Source organism: Vombatus ursinus, unplaced genomic scaffold (assembly GCF_900497805.2).
Source record: "Vombatus ursinus unplaced genomic scaffold, bare-nosed wombat genome assembly UNPS02015089.1, whole genome shotgun sequence".
NCBI classification, from domain to species: domain Eukaryota; kingdom Metazoa; phylum Chordata; class Mammalia; order Diprotodontia; family Vombatidae; genus Vombatus; species Vombatus ursinus.
In genome coordinates, this window is record NW_020954867.1 from 5,098,336 (window position 1) to 5,122,132 (window position 23,797).

Consider the following 23,797-nt stretch of genomic DNA (forward strand, 5'->3'; position numbering starts at 1 on the left):
GTCCTGCTGTCTGGGGCTACAAAAATTCTCAATAATAACAATTCACATTATATAGCACTTTGAATTTTATCAAACACTTGACTCACCTACTCTGTATGTAAGGAGTTTTGTTGATTTTTTTTTAAATATTTTATTGTTCCTGCTTTGTTTGTGTCACTGTAACTGCCCAATGATTGTCAGGACATATTCTCCATGTAGAATCTTCTCTTCTAACAAAGGACAGTCAAGCAAAAAAATTATGGCCATGTCTGCAAGGGTAAATTGATATTCTACCAACATGCTTCAACAGGAATCCTCTTAAGTCATGACTGGTCATTGGATTGAGTCAAATTTTGAAGCATTTCAATAGTTTCTTTTACATCACTGTGGTCAACTCCATCTTATACTGAAATAAATCAAGGAGCTCAAAGAGCCTTGCCTGAAGTCATACAGAGTTCAAATTTAAACTCAGTCCATGGACATGCATGAAGCTGAAAGAATGGTGCCTGGCATATGGTAAGTGCTTAATAAATGCTGTAACTCTACTTCTACAATACATTTAATGTTTTGCTATAAAAACACTAAGCAAAATGATGACCAGAATTTACATAGTCCTGAATTAGCAAGGGCATCTGAGTAGAGTATTTAAATTTTGCAGATAAAAGTAAATATACTGACCATATATTTCTAATATACTCCATGACAGTACATTATAGAAAAGAATACTATGTGTTAACATTGATGAAAAAGTAATAGTTTCGTCAAGAGAAATAACAGCTTTCTAGGGGGGGAAAGTACACTTGTATTCTTGTAGCAAAGTAAGAAATTCAATATCTTAAACTTCAAAGGTCAGCTTTAATACCATATAATATCAAAAATAAATTTCTACTGATCTGTAAAAATCACTTGTCACTAACATCTAATATAATTATAGCTTATTTCAAACTTTCATTTGCACTACTCTTAGCAAGGTGATTAAATACTCAAACAGAATAGTTCTTCTGGGACTCAAGTATTTAATATGCCCTGTGTGAAATAAGAATATAAACCCATAATCAATTCCAAAAACTTGAGTCCTCCATTGAATGAAAACATATTTGATGACATCCTCCTCAAAAGAGAGATTAAGCAACATTCTGATTAAGAAATGCAACAAATCTATACTACTGTTATAAATTTCAAAAGCAATCTTAATTACATTTTTATGGTTCCATTTTGAAAGTATATCCCAAGCTTGTAATTCATTTCATAGTCCTACATATAAGATTTTGTATCACTATACTTAAGTTAGTATTCCTTTTCTACAACCCAAATGCATGATCTTGCTTCTGATGTTCTATCACATAAATTGTTGTTCTTATTTCCAAATAAAAATTTAATTTAAGCAGATAATAATATTGATAGAAAATTAAGCATCTCTATTAGATACATAAAAAAGAGGGTCTTTTGGCCAAAAGATATTAACAGAATTGTGAACACAAGAGAGGACTTATTGGCAAATACTCTGATCATAATTTTTAGGGGAAATTAACAGAGATATGTGTGAAGGCTGCAATTTAAAAACAAAAGCATAGTGCAATTGATAAGATGATGGATGTAGAGACAAGAAGTGGGTTAAATGTGACTCCAAGACTCTGCTGCATCCTAGCTATAGAATCTTAGGCAAGTCAAGTAATCCCTCTAGACTTCAGTTTAACTTGACGAGCTAGACGGGGCCTTCCCACTCTAAATTGTTCCAGAAAATGTTAAAAGGAGATCTAAGTTGAAACAACAAAGGAAAGAGAATTTAGAACTACAATTTATAGTATCAGTCCAAAGACATTATGAGGTTAAGAAGTAATTTTTAATTATAGATTATAACATATAAATTTGTTTTGATTTCCTTAGGTGTTTAAACCTCCATCATCTGTCCAGACCTTCTTTTACAGTTATCCAATATTTAAATTTTTTTAATTGTTCTGAATTATTAAGCATTTATTTTCTCTTCCCATCAACCACTCCGATTAGAAAAGGAAAAAAGAGGGGGCAGCTAGATGGCGCAGTGGATACAGCACTAGCCCTAAAATCAGGAGGACCTGAGTTCAAATCCGGCCTCAGACCAAACACTTGACACTTACTAGCTGTGTGACCCTGGGCAAGTCACTTAACCCCAATTGCCTAAAAAGAAAAGAAAAAAAGAAAAAGAAACCATGTAAAAATATAGTATACTTTGTTTCAGCCATTCTCCAACTGATGGGCATCCCTTTAGTTTCAAGTTCTTTTCCATTTCAAAAAGAACAGTTATAAATATTTTTGGACATATGAGACCTTTTACTTTTTCTTTAATTTCTTTGACATATAAGCCTAGGAAGATATCATAGGTAAGAGAATATACGGTTTGCTGATTTGGGGGGAATCCAAATTGCTTTCCAGACTAGCTGAACCACTTCACACCACAGATAGCAAGCACATTAATGTGCCTGTTTTCTAGCAGCTCTTCAAATATTTCTTCTTTTTTGTCATCTTTGCCAATTTGTTGGGTGTGAAGTAGAACTTCAGAGTTACTAGCAGTGATTTGGAACCTATTTTCATATGCATATTGATAGCTTGGATTTCATCCTTTCAAAACTTCCCATTTGTATCCTTTAACAATTTATCAGTTGGGCCTTGGTTCTTATTCTTATAAATTTGAATCAGCTGGAAATGAGATTTTTACCATAAATACTTAAAGAAAAAAATGGTTTTCTCAATTAAGTCATGTCAAATTTTTATTAAGCACCAGGCAGTATGCTTTGCTGAGGATGCAAAGAAAGCAAAAAATAACCCCTTTGCTAAAGTAATTCACAATTAAAAGGGGGAGGCAATATAAAAACAACTATATACAAACAAGTCATATAGAGGACAAAATGAAGATAATCATAGAGGAAAGGAACTAAGATTAAGGAGGACTAGGAAAAGCTTCTTGCAGATGGGAAATTTTAGCTGAGATTTGAAGGAACCAGGGAAGCCAGGATATGGAGATGAGTAGGAAGAAAATTCCAAACATGGAGGACAGCCAGCAAAAATGCTGAGAGTTGGGTGTAAGGTGTGAGAAGACTGAAAAGGTAGAAGGGGCCAAATTATGAAGGTTTTTAAAGACCAAAAAGGGGATTTTATATTTGATTCTGAAACAGGGAACCAATGAAGAAGATTGAATGAATGGGGGAGAAGGGTTAACATGGTCAGACATGCACTTTAGGAAGATTAACAGCTAAATGAAGGATGAACTGGAGTGGGGAGAGACTTGAGGCTATTGTTTATAGTTTAGGCATGCGGTGATGATGGCCTGTACCGAAGTGGTGGCAATGTCAGGGGACAGAAGGGGGTATATACTAGAGATTTTATGAAGGTAGAAAAGATGGAACTTGGCAACTGAATGGATAGAGAGGATGAGAGAGAATAAGTAGTTAAAGATGACACCAAGATAGAAGACAGGTAGGAGAACCAGGAGAGAGTGGTGTCATGGAAATCCCAGAGAAAGGAAAGGATCAAAGAAAATAGGTGATTGACAGTGTCAAAGATCAAGAAGAACGAATGTTAAGAAAAGACCATTATATCTGGCAATTAAGAGATCACAGGTAACTTAGAAGAGAGTAGTTTCAGCTGAATGATGAGGTTGGAAACTAGAGAGCTGAGAATTGAAAAGAGAGTGAGAGGAAAGAAAGTTGAGGTACCTAATTTAATGGATATTCTCAAGGAGGTTAGCCACAAAAAGGAGGAGAGATACAGGATGACAGCTGTTTCCCTTCTAATCTTAGCAGCATTTGTTTTGATTGTGCAAGGACTTTTAAATTTTATATAATATATATTATTATATTGTCAGGATCCCCATGCCAAGACCATCCCTCTCTTTTTACTCCTCTCTTTTCACTATTAGGAGACACCCTGTTTTCCAGAGCTAAGGCCCAGCAAGCAAGCTGTGCCCTGAGCTTGGCATAACAACAATCCTTTGCGCTCACCCTCTGGCTGATCTCAGGCACAGCAAAATCCCAGAATTGTTTCACACCAGCACCAGATGGTCTCTGATATTGGACAAGCACCTGCAGTAACCATGTGCCAGTCATGAAGTCCTGTTATGCAGAAAACTTACTGTTACCCCTCATTGTTAGGGCTACAGCTCACTGAATAGTCACTGATATATACATTGAGATTTGCCCACAGTAAAACGGGTCTCCTACTAGAATGGACCTCAGAACACGTCTAGTTTGCCTCCTCCAATGGAATAAAGTTTTTTTCTTATGACCACTGTTATTTCTTTGATTTTTTTTTCATTTTATTTTTCAGAGTTAACTGTGGTTGTGATAACCTGTGTGAGCTCTTTGGTATTTTTAGAGTTAACAGTGGTTGTAAAACCTCTGTGACTCTTTGGTCATTTGTTTTCAGGGTTGACAATTGTCAAAATTGTCCATTTTAATCTCCAGTATCCCTCATTTAGTTAGGAATTCTTTCTTAGCCACATTCAAAATGTGGTTTCTTCCTTGTTCCTATGATTTGTTTACTATATAATTTTTAATATCTAAGTCTTGTATCATTTGAAGCTTTAGATGCTGGTCTAAACCTAATCTTTGCCAGACTGCTGTCTTCAAGTTTTCCCAACAATTTTTGTCACATAGTGAGAGCAACTGGGGTCATTTTCTTGATTACTGCTTTGAGGTCCCCTTAACTGTCCCTTGTGTGCATTATTTCCTTTGAGCTTCTTGATCTCTTTTTTTCCCCTCCAAATGAATTTTTTCTAGCTCTATAAAATAATCCTTCAGTAGTTTGGTATGGCATTGAATTAATTTAGGTAATATTTTCATTTTTATCACATTAGCTTAGTCTACTAATAAGCAATTAATACTTCTCAAATTATTTAGTTGTTTTTATTTCTATAGGAATGTTCCATAGGTATATAATTACTGTATGAGTCCTAGTAGGCAGATGCCTGAGTATTTTATATATTCTGTAGTTATTTTGAATGGAATTTCTCTTTATATTTCTTCTTGCTGTGTTTTCTTGAGCTATTGAATATCGCAATTCTCCTAACAATGATCTACCCTTTTTTTCCACTCCTGTACTCTTCCTAAATGTGCTCTTTTTCCTCATTGTAACCTCTACACCAGAGGTGGCAAAGCATACAGCAAGTAGGTCACATGTGGTTCATGACACTCCTGAGTGAGGTCCAAACTATATTAAAATCTTAGGGAAAAATTAACAAAATAAATAAAAACACAATAAAACATAAATACTGTTAACATATAGTTTTCTAAGTCAATCCGCACCCATGGGAGGTCCTTATGTACAGTTTAGTGTCTCCCATTTGTACTTGGGTTTGACACCCCTTTTGTATACCCTTCCCTTATTCTTGCAGTCCATTAACCAGTGTACTAACTTTACTTTCCTCTCTACTTATCCTGAACCCTACGGTCAGTTATTTCAAGGATGTGCCATAATCTCTTGTCTCCTTTCCCCACAGTCTAGTTTGTTAATCTCTAACTCTGAAAAAATCTACATTACAGCTTTCTCCCAAACAAGAATAAAAAGGGGGAAGCAATCCAAAGAGATCTCACTGTGAACCCTGCAATAAACTAAGATTCAAAAGGTACATATAAAAAAGATCACACCAAGGTTAACAGACAAGGCAGGATAATAATATAGTAAGAATCCAAGGCTCTAGAAAAAATGCTAAGGAGGATAAAAAGTACCAAGAACAGGGATGTCTACCACAGGGATGAATAACATAATACTGAATATAACAACTCATTTATAGAGAGCTTTAATGTTTAAAAAAGCAAATATACTCTACTGCTATTATCCTTTCATCTATTTTGTTACAAAGAACAATAGGAAAGATAGAACAAATACAGATATTGAGGCCAAATACAAGCAAACAAGAAATAAAAGAGCACCTATCAACTCCAAATGGGTTCCAGGCTCCTGGCCCAAACAGAGCCAGGCAGAAGTTTGACTGAAAAAAGGTATGAAGGTTTTAGTAAATCAAAAGTTCAATGAGTTAATAACATGATACTTCTGTGTAACATAGTATCAAAGTGCACACTACTAACTCACAGTGTACTTAAAATTCCCTAAAACCAACAGCCAATATAAATATACAATGATGTTATTCAGAAAAGCAGTACTGCAGGACCACAAAATGATAGTAATTTGCTATCAAAGCTTGTTGTACTATATATGAAGTATCCTGTGCTCTACTCTGGGAACTATATTTTATTAAGGATACTGCTATACAAATTCCTCTGTCTTGCATTTAAAACCTTCCATGACCTGATTTCAATCTACCTGCTGAATTACTCACTTCTTCCAAATCCAGCATTATATTTTCCACATTTATTAAATTGTGCAGTCCCCTCTCATTCTGCACATCTCCCTCATTTCCACCTCTCAGCTCTCTGTACCTCCTTCTTAATGAAATATTTCTAGGCTCTATTTCCCTCAGTTATTTATGTTTCCATTACTCAAATTATGTTCTATTTTTTGGGTTTTACATGTTTTACATGTTGCTGTAAAATGTAAAATTCCTAAGAGAATTCCTCCTACTCAAAAAAATCCACTATCTCAGTTGAAATAGTAATTTTCTAAATGAAATCACAAAAAAGCTTTAAGAGATAGATTTCAGTACCTATGACCACAGAATTAGATTCTGCAATATAGCATTTTTCCCTATAAAAATCACTTATTGAACAAAGTATATATTATCTAAAGATTTTCATAAATACAACCAGACTGCTTTTTGAGATATCATTGAAAACAAGATTGAAGTAGTTTGTCTTTACAGTTACTGCCAAATTTCAACGGTAAAATTATGCTACATGCATCAAAACTGAAAAATGTTCTATAGTATATTACAATGCTTCTCTAGCCTTTCTCTAATAAACTCATCTTTCTGGAAGTGATACGAGCAACTTGGCAGTATTATTGTTTCCCTTGGTTTCCCCTTGGTTCTTTTAAAATCATTTATTTTAAAAATGAAGTTTCTTATCTAGAAATTAAAGCATGACTTATGATACCAGTTGACTGACAAATACTCCAATAAAACTCAATCTTAATCATATTAACCTCATCACAGAATGAAAATACATAATACATGATTTCAAACAAATAAATGGAAACAATTTATAGCTCTAAAACCTTTTAGGTCAAGTTGAGCTGAAATAATCTGATCCAGCATGTACAAAAAAATAAGTACTTTATTCTTAGGAGAAATCATTGTATCTATTTTAATTGGTAATTTTAAGTTCAACATCAAAGTATTTAATCAAAGTATTTAAGGTCTATGCAAAGTTAAACTTTAATGTCCAACTTTAGTACTTAAGGTTCATATATAGCAAAATAAAGTAATTACAATACAGTAAAGCATATCAAGAGATATGAAACACAGTATGTAATCAGTGCATTTTTCATTCATATGCTATTTATTCAAAGTTCTTCTGGAAAAGGACACATAGCCAAAAAGGCATTTTCAAAAAAAAGTATTTACTTAATATAGCAGCAATATTAAGTGCTACATAGGCTCAGGACCTTAGAAAGACTATTTATATATGTGTGTATATATACGTGTGTGTATATATATATATATATATATATATACACACATACATGTATGTATATATGCACATGTATGTATATATGCACATATATCATATATTATTATAATATATTCATATACACATATATGTTAATACATATCTTTTTATATGTAGCTGTATGAAATAAATTACCGATGGAAGCATACTATTTGTTCTCCTTTTCTTTTGTTGTTTTGTTTTATTGCTTCATTCTCGTGATTCTTCCCATTGGTTCTAATTGTTTTTTACATCATGACTAATGGGAAAATATGCTTAATATTAATGTATAAGTAGAGACTATATCACATTGCATGCCATCTTTGGGGGGGTGGGAGGGGGAGAAAATTTAAAACTCAAAATCTTATGGAAGTGAATACTGAAAACTAAAAATAAATAAATAATCAAGGAGGAAAAAAAAAGAAATCACCAAGAGAAATTATGAACATCTCACCCTTCTAGTCTCTAACCTCTGGTTTGAAAACAACCTTGGAGAAATGCTCATAAGAAAAAAATGCCAGCACTTCTCTCTGAAGAGAAATTTCTTAAATTGTGCATAACTGCCACATCATTTTTTTTTTGACCTGCCAAAAGGCAGGGGTCCACAGGTGCAGCTTGTTGTCTCTCAGTTTTAGCTGCCATACTGGAGCACTGTACCACTTTTCTACAGTGTCTTCCCCCTAGGAACAACTATATGGTAACAATTAAATACCTCAGCATCCTTGTAACCATGAATAAGCAGAGGTACTTGTTAGCATCATCCTTCTTGTTTCACCAGGGATGACTCAAAACGTTTCCTATTTTGCCCACTGGAAGCATTGCTGTTATTTTTTCTCTTTAGTTAATGTACCATTTGGATCATTCTTCTGGTCAGAGCATCATAGATTTAGGGTTCAAAGGAGCTTGGGTCATCTCATCCAAACCCCTCATTTTACATATGAAGATACAAGCCCAGAAGAGTTAAGGATTGGCCCTAGGTCACATAGAGAATGAATGTCTCAAGCAGGATTCTCTAGTACTCTGTCCAAAATTCCACATTGACTCAGTTTTCTGTGTTTTAGCTACTTTCTTAACATCTTCCTTAGACAGCGTTCAGTGTTTCACAACTTATTCCTTTACATCTACCTCATAGTGTCTAAAACAGTTATTATAACATGTATTCAATTAATGGTGTACCCAGATTTACTGTCCACAAAAAAGACAATGGATATTGTGACCAAAGAAAGATGAAAAAGATAGAAAAAAAGAAAGCCACCTACACATATACTTTGCCCAAAACACTGCAACAAAAGCCTAAGATTATCAGTGGGTTTTTTTTATTTTTTATTTTTGTTTTGAGAAAGATGGCTGATAATGCTTGCCACTGGGCAGTTTTCTCTCCTGAAACAATGAACTACTCTTCTTCACTACAAGTATACGTTTGGGATAGAGACCCAAACAGCTAACTTAAGCGGTGCAATGGATAAAATGTTAGACTTGGCATCAGGAAGACCTAAGTTCATATTCTGTTTCTTACATTTGTTTTATGACCCTGGAAAACTATTTCACTTCTCTAAGCCTTCATTTCCATTCTCTCTTTCTGTAAAAGAGAGATAATAACAGCACCTATCTCACAGGGAGGTTGTGAGGATTATATGAGGTAATAAATGTTAAGTATTTTGTAAACCTTAAAGCACTACGTAAATGCTAGCTATTAGATAATGATGATGATGATGATGATGATGACAATCTATAGCTACTAAATGTAAGCCAGACTATGACTTACATCATTAACCACTGACAGGTAAGGCTGAAGTGAAATAAGAATAAAAGCCATGAAAAAATAGACACATTGTAAAAGAGAGATAAAACTCAAGGGGAGAAGAAAACCAGATAACAAAGAGAAATGTTTTTCCTCCTCTTCTCAATTCTCTCAAAAATATATTTTCACTCAAATATTCACAGGATTACAAATAGTGTGTCACACACACACACACACACACACACACACACACACTCAATCAACTCCAAAGGACATCACAACTATATGATACCCTCCAAAGATAAAGCAAACAGATGCAATGGTTCACCACAAACTCAGATTTAACAGCCAGAAGTTATTAAACTGCTAAAGTGAAAATAGTATAATGGAAGTATATTCAGGGAAAATATAAATCATAAATTCACTGTATCTGTTAAATCCTTCTACCTTACATAATAGTTTTATGGCAGATGAATTACCTGACAGGGTTACTGGTCAAAGACACCCGAAGGGACTCTAAGCATGTGACAAGTCTTTCGTCTGCAACTCCCATTTTCAGTTCATGGATGAATTCCTGTGGTGATATTTGCCGGCTACTCTTCAGACATCCCTTTAAAATAAACATTTTAAAAAGTTATACTGAGTGATGGCTTCCTGACAGTACAAAAGTAATACATCTTTTTTTAAATATATATAATCCACAAATAGATTGCAACCACTTCATTTCTGAATATATAAACTCATAGGCCATCATATCCAAAAATTATAGCTCCATAAAAAATATTTTTGCTCATTAAAATAGCTGATTTTTTAAATCTGATACAAATGTTGAAATCAATATTGATTGGTTTTACTTAACTTTTCCCCCCTTTTTGCCAGATGAGACTTACAGGGTATATGTGCATAGTAGAGGTTGAAAAGGGCACTATATCCAGAAATCGTTTATATTAAAACAAAAGACACAAATAAAACTCAAAAAGAAAGATCATAATAACCAAACCAAAATATAATAGGAAAACATAAAAGGCGGAAAGCAACTATAAAGTCTTAAATCTCTCCATGTTAGCAAATTTATTCCTAGAAATCATGAAAAGTGAGAAATGAAATAAAAAAAAAAGAAAAAACCCTACAGTATTAAAATATATACAAGGGAAAGCAACCAAATATACTACCACTAATAGTAAAATGTTAGTTCAATGCAGAAAAGATAAGTGGTCTAGGGAAAGAGAAAAAGGAAAGGAACAAACATTTAATAAGTAACTACTATGTGCCAGGCACTGTGCTAAGCACTTTACAAATATTATCTCATTTAATCTTCACAACAACCCTGTGAGATAGATACTATTATTATATCCTTTTTACAATTGAGGAAATTGAGGCAGACAGAGTTTAAGTGACTCATTAAGTGTCATAAACCAGTAAGTGTTTGAGGACATCCATACCTAATATATTACTTAGCAATTTTTTTGTAATGTTTTAGGTGGTGAAAGTATAAGTATTAAAAGACTAAAGAAAGAAATTCATAAGGGTCAATGAAATGGTTAAAGTAAAGAAAAATAAAAATTCAATTTTGGCATGAAAGGGAACCAATAAAGCATATCACTTAAATAAAATTAGTATCAAAATCATATTTACATGGTCATATTAAAGCAAATCTTACACCAAAACAGGGTAATAGGCTGAAAATTACTTTAGTCATATGAACATTTAATTCCTTCACAGGCACATGACTGTGTATAAAAATAGCAATTATTATTGTCAAGTGAATCAGAAAACATTTCTTAACGGCACCTAATATGTAGGACCTACTGTACTGTAAAAAAACAACTTAATAATTATTATAGTTCAAAAAATAACAGAAGATATTGTCAATATGGTTAATTAACTCGGGTACAGACTACACTAAATATAACTCAAAAAGAGAATATATCTAAAATGGCAGTCATATATTTTAAGTAAGTAATCAAAAGAAAAACACACTTGTTAAGTAAGAAGATTAAAAAAATAGGGCTTTATGTACCTTTATAGGGCATTTAAGGAGTCACTGGTGTTTTGACCTGACTTTAGGAAGATCACTGTGACAGCTAAGTAGAGGATGGAATGGAGTAGTTATAGTTATAGTCCAAGCACAATTTGATGATGGCCTGCACCAGGGCAGTGGCAGTGTTAGAAGAGCAGAGTATGTGAGAGATGTTACAAAGGTAAAATCAACAAGTCTTAACTATGGAATGAGAGAGAGAGAGAGAGAGAGAGAGAGAAGTTGAGAATGACACCTAGATTGCAAACTTTGTAGTAATATGGAAGTCAGGAAGAGAAAAGGGGTTGGGGAAGAAGATAACAAATTCAGTTTTGAACATGTCAAGAATTCAGGTCTTCATGCATTATCAGTTGCCTTTTATACATCTTAACCTGGATGTACCCCAGGCATTTTAAGCTCAACATGTTCCATAACAACATATTGTTTACCTTAAAATCCAGTCCCTCTCCTCAAATCCCTATTACTATCAGAGACATCACCATCCTCCCAATCACCCAAGCTTGCCACCTCAATGTCATCCTGGACATTGAACATCCCTCTCACTCATCCCAGATATCCAATCCATTATCAAACCTTTTGTTTCTCCTTTTACAACAGCTCTCACCTATGTTCTCTTCTATACATTTACACACCTACCACCTTACTAGGAAGAAGCACTTACTACCTCTCTCCTTGAGAATTGTAATAGCCTTCTAACTAGTCTCCAAACCTTAAATCTCTCCCCACTACAATCCATGCTCCATAAACTGCCAAAGGAATTTTCCTAAAGCTCATGTCTAACCATGCACCCCTTCTGGTTAATAAATTCCGGTGGTTCCTCTTACCTAAAAGATCTAATATAGAGCCCTCTATTTGGTATTTAAAGCGTTTCAGAATGGGATCCTTCCTGCCTGTGAAATTTTCTTATACTTTCACTATGCTCCATTCTACGCAATCCAATGGCCCTGGTCTCTTTAAGGTTCCTCACACAAGACACTCTTAACTCCCTACTTTACAATGGCTATCTCCTATATCTGGATAGTTTTTTTATCCTCAATCTACTTCTTAGCTTCACTGGCTTCCTTCAAGACTCAGCTCAAATCCCACTATCCGCAGGAGTGCCTTCCTCCCATCCTTGTTCCTCCCCTCTGAAATTGCATTCCATTTATATTGTCTTGATTGTGTATGCTCAGTTATTGATATATTGTTTCCCCATTAGAATGTGAGCTCCTTCAGAAAGGAACAATGTTGTGTGTATGTGTTGGGTTTTTTTTTTTTATTCCCTGTTTTCTCAGCGCTTTGCATGGTACATAGTAAGTACTTTAAACATATTTGTTGACTGAGTGACTGGTTAAAAAATGATATAAGTAATAGGTTTTGGCCTGATGATCAAAATCCCAGGAAATTACAGAGAAGTCAGGATATTTCAAATAAGAGGGAATAAACAGTAAGAATTTTTAATTCTTTTGTTCCACCTGGAATGCCAAGGAATCAGCCTAGGTAACAGATCTTACTACAGCTAAAGAAGACCAATAGGTTCAAATGAGGACATATGATTTCCAGAGGTTAAAGGACAAAAGGCTAAGTAAAATTTCAGCAGTTTTTATTCCTGTTAAGATTTTGATTTAGAGAAAAAGTTCCAAAGCAACATTTATAGTTAATTCTCATATTTTTATTCAATTGAGAAGTTTCAAAATACATATAATTTATAATACAGTATTTTGAATATTACACACAGGGTAAGGAAGTGATTCTCATTAACAGTTTTCTTAACTTGTGTAAAAATGCATACATATTTCCCTAAAGGATTCCACTATTTGGAGCATATTATTTGCTTGATTATATATTTTTTATTTCATACTGGCCATCTAATTATACTTTAAATTCAAGGGAGGAGGGAAGAGACAAAGGTTTACAAAAAAACTACTAAATATAAAATGTTTCCCTATGTTACCAATCCTTAGTTGTTGCTGTTGCTTGTTCTTCATTCTCAAAGAGGATCATGACATCAGGAAGGTAATGTCATGACTTGCAAGTGAATTGGATTTAAGTGAGGCAGGGCTATGGAAAGTCACCAGCCTCACTCTCTCCTCCTGAGTCATCTGGGTTATTTAACAATATGACAAAGGATAAAAATCTATTTGTCACATATGAAAAGTCACAAAATAATTGCCTGATATAGACAGTGATTGGTTTATTATCTCCTTGACTTTATTGATTATACTAAAAAACTATACTTAAAAAAAGAATTGGGGAGGGCACTCCACTGGAGGGAAAAAGTGTGCAACAAAATTTCAAAAGTTCACAAAAGAGCCAAACATCAGCTTTCTAAAATTACATTATCTGACCTATCCTTTCACTAGATTATTTGTTTTCCATAATTCTAAGCAATTTTATCAGTCCACAATGCTGCATTTGTGGCCAAATTGAACTCTGAATTCAAAACAACAAAAACTCATTACAATGTTAGTGCTGCAAGCCAATTAGGGATGAAAAGTTTTCAAATAGTCACTGTGGTAAATGGAGTTGTATAGTGATGTCAAACACAACACTTCCAATAGTCTTAAGTGCAACCCAAACCAATTAAAGTATAATTGAGAAACAGTTAACAAAATAAAAATACAATAAAAGATAGGGTTAATATTAAGTTTCCCAAGTCAATACTGAGCCTGATGGAAATCCTTTTATATGGTTTATTGAGCCACATTTCAATGCAAGTTTGACACCACTAGGGTACTGAATCAATTAGGGAGATGTAAAAGGATTGCCTTGCTGCAATGAGGGCCCAATAGAGATTATGTAATATAAGTTTATATGTGCACAGTTTTGTGATTTTTCTCCAACTCTATTCAGTAGTACACGAATAAGCCCAAAATACAAAATACTACAAAGTCTTTAAGGCTTCTGCAGTGTTGTTTTACATAGAAATGTGATACTCAATAAGTATTTATTAAGTATCTACTACACACCAGGCTCTGTGCTAGGCACTAGAGATATAAAGACAAAATAATTAAAAGGTCCATGCCCTCAAGAAGCTGACATTCAAAGAGAGAAACATGAATGTCTATAAGCATATAAAAAATCTATACAAGGTAATTTGGAGAGAAGGTACCAGTAGCTGGGAGAAATCAATAGATTCATCTCAAAATGTAAGAGCTGTAATCTATACCATCAACAGGATTTTTCCCATATACATAAACCAACTATATATTTTCTATATTTTGCTTTATCAAAGTCCTATTTGTAGGTGTTATAAGATTTTTATTCACAAAGAATCTCAGAGTTGAAAAGGACATCAGAGGCCACATGGTCTAACCCACTTGAAACAAAGAATCCCCTCTACTGTAACCCCCAGAAGTTATAACCTAACCACTGAAATGCCCAAAGTACTAGGGAAACCAGAAAGAGCCCTGGCCAATCGCTTGCCAGAAGATCTTCTCTAGCAAATCCTCAATAAACGTTTGGTGAACTAAATTTAATATAACTTCTCTTCCATGTGACAGCCCTGAAAAAACTAGAAGGCCACCATCTTGAATATTACCTGAGTCATACTTCTTTTCACTATACTATGTTATCATTTCCATCACCTCAAAACAATGCAAACTTCTAGTATATATAAAAAATAATTTTTACTTTCCAGACATAGTTTATTACCTTCCTCACAAACTACTCACCATTAAATGATGTAACATCCTAAGGAGGAGCCTATCTGATTTAGAAAGGCTCATCATAAGGTTGGCTATAGGATGACAGATTTTTTGGGGGGGGTGGGGGGGAACCCAACAATGTTTGAAGACCATCTCATAATTTTAAAGGGTTTAGGATTTGTTTAAATGGAAGTGCCAGCAAGTTAACTAGGTGGCACAGTGAAAACAGTGCTGGAGCTGAAGTCAAAACCTGAGGTCAAAACATGCCTGAGACAACTAATGCTTAAGTGACCCTTGGCAAGTTATTTAACCTCCTTTGTCTTGGTTCCTCGTCTGTAAAATGGAGATAATAATAGCACCCAGGGTTGTTGTGAGCATAAAATCAGATATTTATAAAGTGAAAACCTTAAAACACTTTATTATTATTACTAGCAAAATTATAGATTCTTAAGCACTGAGCTATATTTTAAATAATGTATCTTATGATCATCATACTAAAAGAAATAGTATTACTATTTCAGTTATTGAGAGAGCATATGGTAGTCTTAATGCCTATAACATTTTATGTGTTGCAGAAATTGATGGATTTAATTACTTAAATGTCCGTGAATCAATTTGAAGTAAACTGAAAATGAACACACCATGCAATCTACTTATTCTTGTTATGAAATTGTTACAGATTTCATACATTGTCTCCTAATTTACAGCCCAACAGGTAAAATGACTCCAAGAACAAAAAGCAGAAAACTCTTTCTTCTTCAATGCTTTATACTCAAGACCACTGATAGTAGGAGACAGAGTTCTACCCACCCTACTCCTACCATGCAGCGTAGTCCCTCTGTAGTCTGGCTCTCTCCATGATTACCAATCTAAAGGCCTTTTCAGAATCATCTTCTTGACCACTCAGCAGCATTTGTCCCTGTGGATCACCTTTTCTTCCCGGATGCTCTCGTCTCTCTTGGCTTCTGTCTAACTGCTGCTTTCCAGTCTCCTCTGCAATTCCATTTTCTGTGTCATACCCACTGACTCTGAGTGCACCCCAAGCCTCTGTCTGCCCTGAGCCTTCTCTTTTCTCAATACTCTCATTGATAACTTGGTCAGCTCTCATGGGTTCACCTATCATTTCTAGCCATATAAAACCCAAATCAACATATCAAGCTCTATTCTCTGCTGGACTCCAGTCTTGAATCACCTACTGTTGTTAGACATTTCAAATATCCTAAAGGCATGCCAAATTCATCATATTCAAAAAAGAATTCTTTAACTTTCCCTCAAACACACCAGACTACTGAACATTCTGTTAATCACTGAGGGGCATCACCCTATTATACTTCCAGTCACCTAAGTTCATAACCTCAGCATAGGCCACAATTCATCACTCTCACCCCACATATCTAAACAGTTGCCAAATTTTGTGCTTTCTATTTCCTTTACATCTCTCACATTTCCTCACATATGTCTTCTTCCTATTTCCATAAGACTGCCCTAGTTAAGGCCCTCATCATCTCTCCCCTAGACTATTATTATGGCCTCCTATTTGTTCTCCCTGACTCAAATATCTACCTACTCTAATCCATCCGTGACATGGCTGCCAAAATGATTTTCCTAAAGCATGGGAAGAGACAGCTAGGTGGCTCAGTGAACAGAATTCTGGACCTGGAGTCAGAAAAATTCATCCTTTTGAGTTCAAATCTGGCCTCAGATACTTATTGTGTGATCGTGGGCAAGTCACTTAACCTTGTTTACCTCAGTTCCTCGTCTGTAAAATGAGCTGAAGAAGGAAATGGCAAACCACTCCAGTATCTTTGACAAGAAAACCCCAAATGGGATCACAAAGTGTCAGACATGACTGAAAAACAACTAAACAATACCAAAGCATAGGAAAGAGTCTGACCACATCACTCCCACCCTCCACTCCATTTCATTTCCTATTACTCCAGTGACTGCCTCCAACCTTAAGGATCAAATAGAAAGTCCTCTATTTGGTATTTCATGCTCTTCAATGCTTTAATGCTCTATTTAGTATTTAATGCCCTTTTAACCTCTGTATAGAAAGCAATCCCTTCCACATATTTCAAAGTCCAGGTGTAACGGCCCATTTGCTGTTCTTCACACATTCTGCTCCATTTTCCCTTACTAAGCTTTTGCACTCTCTTGGAATCTTGAAATCTCTAATTTCTTTCAAGAGCAATCTTCTGCGTGAAGTCCTCCTCCACCCACTCACCCCTGCCCAGACACTAGGAACTGTTCTCCCTCTCAAAACTAACTTGTATTCATTTTTTATCCAAGCAACATATACTTTTAAATGTATATGTTGTCTTTCACTTTAGACTGTAAGAATGACCTCCTGCAGGTCATGTGCCATGTGATCTCTTATGAAGGTCAAGGATGGTTTTACTTTTGTCTTTGTATCCCTGACACCGAGTATAATGCCTGGAAGATAGGAGGTATTCAATAAATGCTTCTTATCTGATCCATAAAAAGTCTATGGTTTTGACAAGTGATTTACTATTTTGTGCTTTTATATTGCTCCAGCACGAAATATTTTTCCAAGCAATTTTAATTTTAGGAAAATAATAATACAAATTATTATTTTCCACAAAAGTAGAAAACTTATCTAGAAAGCAAATTAAGGAAATAATCATTCAAATCCTATTTCAATTGCTTTACACTGAAACTCTACTACAGGCATAAGATGGACAAAATATCTTAAAATTCAGAGTGTTACAGATAACTTCATAAGAGATCACATGGCACATTCCATTTTTCTAAACAATTTTTAAGTTATAAATATATCAAACATCCATGAACTGCATTTACATGGAATATTTCGCTACAATTTAAGAAAAATAAATTTTATATTCTAATCACGTAAACTAAATTCTGTGCTCATCAGGCCTCCTTAATTGTACCAACATCTGCAATCAATTTAAATTCTTTAAGTTAGTCTTCATAAGGCTTCAAGTGATTTCATGCTGTGATAGATTTAACACACACATTAATTTATAGACACACACAAGCAGATGAGACAGTTTTCAGAGGATAGAGTGATAAGAGAAAGTAGAGTCAGACTTTACTAACTGTTAAAAGAAGAAAGGACATGATTTACTTCACATATCTTGCTGACAGAAGAGTGTAATGATGGCATCCATACATAAACAGATTGTAGAAATTAAGAGATCAAAACCAGCAGGGAAGCACTAGTATTTTATTTAAATTTATTTTCAAGTCATAGAACATTAGGATGTTTTGGTGAAAGTTTAGACTGAATTAAGCAAGCAAACACTCCAGATATCAGTTAAGAATATTATATAACAAAATTTCATTCTATTCACATATTATCCTTTTCACAGCATGCTAATTATAAAGTTAAATAAACTTTTTTTCTTTATAATTGAGGGGGAAGGAAGATAGGATACAGTAGTAAAAGCAGCACTGAACTAGTACCGGGAATCAGAATACATCCATTAGTAATGCCTGCCAGATGTTTTGGGAAGTCACATGACTTCTCTGCATCTCACTCTTTCCCCTTACATAAGAAGGTCTTATAAATGGTATTCTCTAATTTCTCTTCCATCTTTAAAAAATCCCTTAACCTCTTTGAATCTCACTTTGAAGACTATAATAAAGACAATACAATCAGCAGTATCTAACTCAAAGAATTATTGACAATCAAATGGAAGGATATAAGTAAAATGTTTTACAAACCATAATTTTACAAACCATAATAATTCTGATGACCCAAATAAATATAGGAGTCTACCTGTGAAGAAGCTATGATTTCAGCCAACCTAAGAAACTCATTGGGGAAAGTGGTTCAACAATGCAAATATCATGGGATTGTAACTTAATAGATAAATTCTAGAGAGTTGCCCATGTTAAAAAGAGCCTAAGTGACTTGATGAGATTCAAATAGGTAGTGTCCAAAAAAAAAAAGAGATTTAAAATACTATTTATAAAATATTTTAATATTTATTTATAAAACATTTAAAATTAGACAATAAAAGAGCTGAAATGTTTCTACCTAACCTCAAAACAGGGTCACGAAGAGTCAGACACAATTGAAATGATTCAAGAAAAAAAAAAGGATCTTAAACTAATAAGAAAAAATTTTAAATAATGTTGGTTTTGCTTTCTGACTTTTTTGCCTTTAAAATTCAAATGATTTCACAGAATGTTATTTGGTTAGACTAATTCACAAGAACATACAAGTCATCAACCCACCCTCCAGGTCAAGGAAGGCTTCTCAGGAAAAGCTGGAATTTGAAGAGACTCTTCTATCAGGCAATAAGAAGGATTTTGTAGATGGAAGATGAGAAAAATTCTAGTGTAACTGCCAACAGGAAGTAAAAATTAACAATACCTGCAGTATTTAAAAAGAGACAGACACAATATCATGAACTCAAGAAATATTAGAAAAAATAGAGAAATCTTTTCATGACGGCTGAGTGAAAGGAAGAAAAGTCCAGCTCTTTCATAACTATTCCATCAAGAATTAAAAAAAAACAAAACACCAAACCAAAAAATTATTTTAAAACCCAAGAAGAAACTATAGCAAGAGCACTATGGCAGGCCACATCAGCACAAAGAGCCAAAAGTCTGGGACCATTAGGAAAAGGATCCAGACAAAAATGCCTGCCCATGGAACTGTATGCCAGGTTTATGGGACATAAAAGCCCAGCCCAGAAATTTATTCAACTCCTGAAGCCTGTAGCTTTGTCACAATTCAAACTAAGATGCTTTGTCACAATCCAAACTAAGACTCATATACCTCTTTCTAGGAAGGGAAAGAACAATGACCCGGGCACATTTGGCATCAAACTACCTACTATAGAAAGCCAGAATACAGAGAGACCCACCTAGATCACCATTAGTGCAAACAGTGACCAAGCACTTCTGATATTCTTAAAGAATAGTGAAGACATCAAACAATAACAAATCAGTACCAAGGAAGGCCTCATTATTCCTTTCATAAGTACACAGAGCCTGATTTTGACACAAAGTGAAATACAGGAAGGAAGGCTAGAAAAATGAGTAAACAGAAGAAAAGACCAATGATAAGGAAATATTATGGAGCCAGGGACATTCAAGGAACAAACCCTCAAGAAGAGAGTAATTCCACATCATAAATAAGCAAAGGTTCAAAGAAATTCACCAGTGTGTCACAAGCTATACTAAAGTTCCTGAAGAAATGAAAACAAAGGCTTTTGAATCATCATAAGAGATGAGAGCTCTAGAGGAAAAAAAAATTAAGAAAGGAAACAAGTGTCCTAGTATAAAGAACTGGAAGAACAAATAACAGCTTAGTAAAGGAAAATGGGAAAAGTTGCCTAAGTAACAGAGTCCTTGAATATCAGATTACACAAAAGAGATCAATTACTCTTGAGATAATTAAAAATATTAGAATACAATCAAAAGACTGAAAAAGACGTTTTAATAAAAGATATTTCCTATCAAAAACAAGTAATGTAGAAAATGAATGAGGGAGAAAAAATCTAAGACTCACCATACTACCTGAAAACCTCAATCATTTAAAAAAAAAATACATGAAACAACACTGTAAGAAGAGTTAGAAGAGAAAGGAGGAAAAAAGAAGGAAAGTAGTTTTATGGAGCCATTAGTCAAAGCAAACTTTATCTTTAGAAGGTAGAACATGAAGAAGAGAATAAAAGGAAAGAAAAGGTAAGATTCTGTGATTGGATAATGTGAAAAGTGAAGAAAACAGAATAATCAATTAGAAACAGATGATATCAAATATAGATCACTATATTTTTCATTATAAAGGAAGGAGGAGAGAGTGAAATAAAAGCATAACTGGGCAGAATGGAAGGAAATTATAATTCCGGAACATAAATGGGATTAATTCACCCAAAAAAAGGAGCACAACAGAATTAATAAAAATACAGAATTCAACAATATTGCTTACAAGAAACACAGTTTAAATAGATTCACATGGTTAAAATGACGGGCTGGTACAAAATCTATTATGTATCGGAGAACAAAAAGCAGGGACAGCAATCACAATCTTACACAAAACAGTAAAATTACACTTGATTAAAAGAAATAAAAAGGAAAATTACATTATGCTCAAAAGGCAGCATCACTGAAAATGAATACTAAAACTTAATATATGTCCCTTTCAGAGTTAGGCAAATCTAAAAGAAAAACAAGAAATTAAGGACTTGATTTTTTTTAATTAGATACAAAAGATCAACACCCACCCCACTCCCTACACACACACACACACACACACACACACACACACCTTTTTCTGTGTTTTCACTCTCCACCATCTACTGATTCATTAGTGACAGAACTCAGATTATAGTCCATAAAATATGACCTCATTTCTATACCTTTCTTTCCTTTCACTACTCTTCATCACCCTTTCAGTTTGTTGATGATATTCCTAGGTTCACAAATGAACTTTTTTTTAAATTAAGTATGAAAAGCATGGTTTCATTTCTTAATTTTCTGGCTAACTGCACTGTTTACCTTGCTTGTTTCTTTTGTTTGATGAGTTTACCTGTAAAAGTGCCTTGCTCACTTTTAACTTCTTTTGAAGAAATGTCTCAGTCTTTTGCTTTTGCCTCAAATGCTTAAAAAAAAATTAACTTATGTTCAATTTTAGACATATTATTTTAGGCATGCTGACAAGATTCCTTTGCTTTTGGAGGAATACAAATCTCTCCTTTGAGTTCTCATAACTAAAGAGCATTCTGATGAGTAAGTCTTTCTCCATTTTCACAAAATATTTGCTGTTGAGATAGAAAATCTAGTTGGATCAAGACGTTTCTAGGTTATTCAAACTTGAGGTTTCCTCTCTGGCAATGTCCTAGGGACTCTACTGATCTGCCTTATCCCCTGTATTTCCAATATTTCAAGACAATTTTCTCAAATGATTACCTGAAGTAAGATATCAAAACTCTTATTGATTGTGTTCTGCTGGAATATAAAATTCTTAAGTTAATATCACTGCATTCTATCTTCAAGATAAAATACCTTGCCTTTTACAGGTTTTGTGGGTTTCTCCTTTTTGTCTTTTAATTTAATTCAATTAATTTTCTTTCCACTTCTATATTTCTGATATCCTTACCTGTGACTTTTTTTTCCAGGCACAATTGTTTCATTGTTTCAGACAATTCGTTGTTTAATCTAAATTTTCTAATCTTGTCATTTGTCTATTTAAGACCTCCAATTTCTACCCTTATTTCCATCTTTAACCTTTCAACCATTCTTAGATTCAATCGGTTCATTATTTTGGGAATTCAATAGAACTTACTCTACTATTTTACCATGTCCCAGGAATTTCTTTGCATCCTTAGTATTTGTTCATTATATTGGTTCCTTGTCTCTTATGTTTACCTATGTTTTCCTTTTTTTATACATAAGTTTCTTGGCCAGTTTATTTGAAATGATCTTCCTGTCAAGAGTTTTCTTATCCCTTTGTGTTGTTTGTTATTGTTCCTTTAGTGTAATTAAAGACTGCTTGTCTCCCACTCTGATAGATTAGTGTGATTAACCTACAATCTTTTATTTCACCAACTTATTTAAAGTTCCTACCCTCAATCTTTTTATATTTGTTTCTTTTACTTTATTTGGTACCTGTATTTTTGAGGAAGTAGTGTAGGTGACAGATTTATACCATATTTCTCACTTGTTATTTTAACTGCCTGAGGCCCATCCATTCTACCCTTTCCGCTCCTGAGCCACCAGCTTTCCTGAAACCACAGGGAAAACAGTAAATTAAAGGGTAGCAAAGGTCTGGCTAAGTGAATCACTGGTGAGACAAGATTCTTTGGTGACATGATAGATATATGCATATGCCTCAAAACCATGTCAGCTTCTGAAAAGGACTTGGCACATAGATTGTGTATAAGTGAGGCAAATATGTAGTATAACAGAGTAAATCTACAATATGATACTACCTTCATTCCTTTTCTATTCTACAGATTTTAGTTATATCCTTTCTCTTCTTCTAATTTTTATTATATTATTTGACCTCAGAGCAAAAGAATGGATGCTACTGAAAGAACTGAATTTCATCAATTCCTATATTTTCATTATACTAAAGTGAGTCGTAGCTAAATAGAAGGAAAGCTCACAGGTCTTTCCTTAAAAAGGCAAATAAAAGAGTTAGCAGAGTTGATTTTATTGCATGTCCAAAGTCAAGAAGAAACATGATTTAATAGGCTATTTGGTCACCTTGTATTGCCATTCTGATAAAAAGCATTTGCAAAAAGTCCCCCATGAAAATAATTGCAATTTTTCTGCCAATATTAGTTGCAGAGAATTGAATTCAATGAACATATATTCTGACCTTCTGTGACATTCATAAAAAGGTAGGTATAGGTGAGAATGGAAAAAATTTGTTTCAGGTTTACAAAGCACTTTACACATGATCCCCAAAACCCTGTGAGTTAGGCGCTATTACTATCTCCATTTTTAAAATGAGTAAAGTGAGGCTGACAGACAAGATTCAAATTAAGATCTTTCTGATTTCAAGTCTAACACTCTAGTCAGCTGCTTTTACAGCTAAAATTTTCAAAGGGTTCATAAGATCTATCATATTTAGACATTAGCATCAAGGTCTCAAAGAACCTTGAAATAATAGAAATGGCACTGAAGAAAACAAAAAATGGGAAAAGCAAGTGGGACAGACTAAGTACATAGAGAAAAGGTCCCTCCTATAAATAACAAAATAAAAATATTAGTATTTACTGATCCACACTCCAGCCATGCTAACCTGGAGGGAGAGCTGGAATACTATTATACCTTCATTGCCATTTTAAGACTCTTCCCATTTACTCCCATTATTCAGTAAACTCTCCTC

General features: G+C 34.2%; 1 protein-coding gene across 4 annotated transcripts in view; it reads right to left on the reverse strand.

The window, feature by feature from the left end:
- DIAPH3 (diaphanous related formin 3) overlaps positions 1–23,797 on the reverse strand; it is a 426,288-nt gene that overhangs the window by 319,539 nt on the left and 82,952 nt on the right. For all 4 annotated transcript variants that reach the window (XM_027846174.1, XM_027846175.1, XM_027846172.1 and 1 more), the window contains one exon: positions 9,780–9,910. In XM_027846174.1, the coding sequence (XP_027701975.1) occupies positions 9,780–9,910 (131 nt within the window). The remainder of the gene's footprint in view (positions 1–9,779; positions 9,911–23,797) is intronic.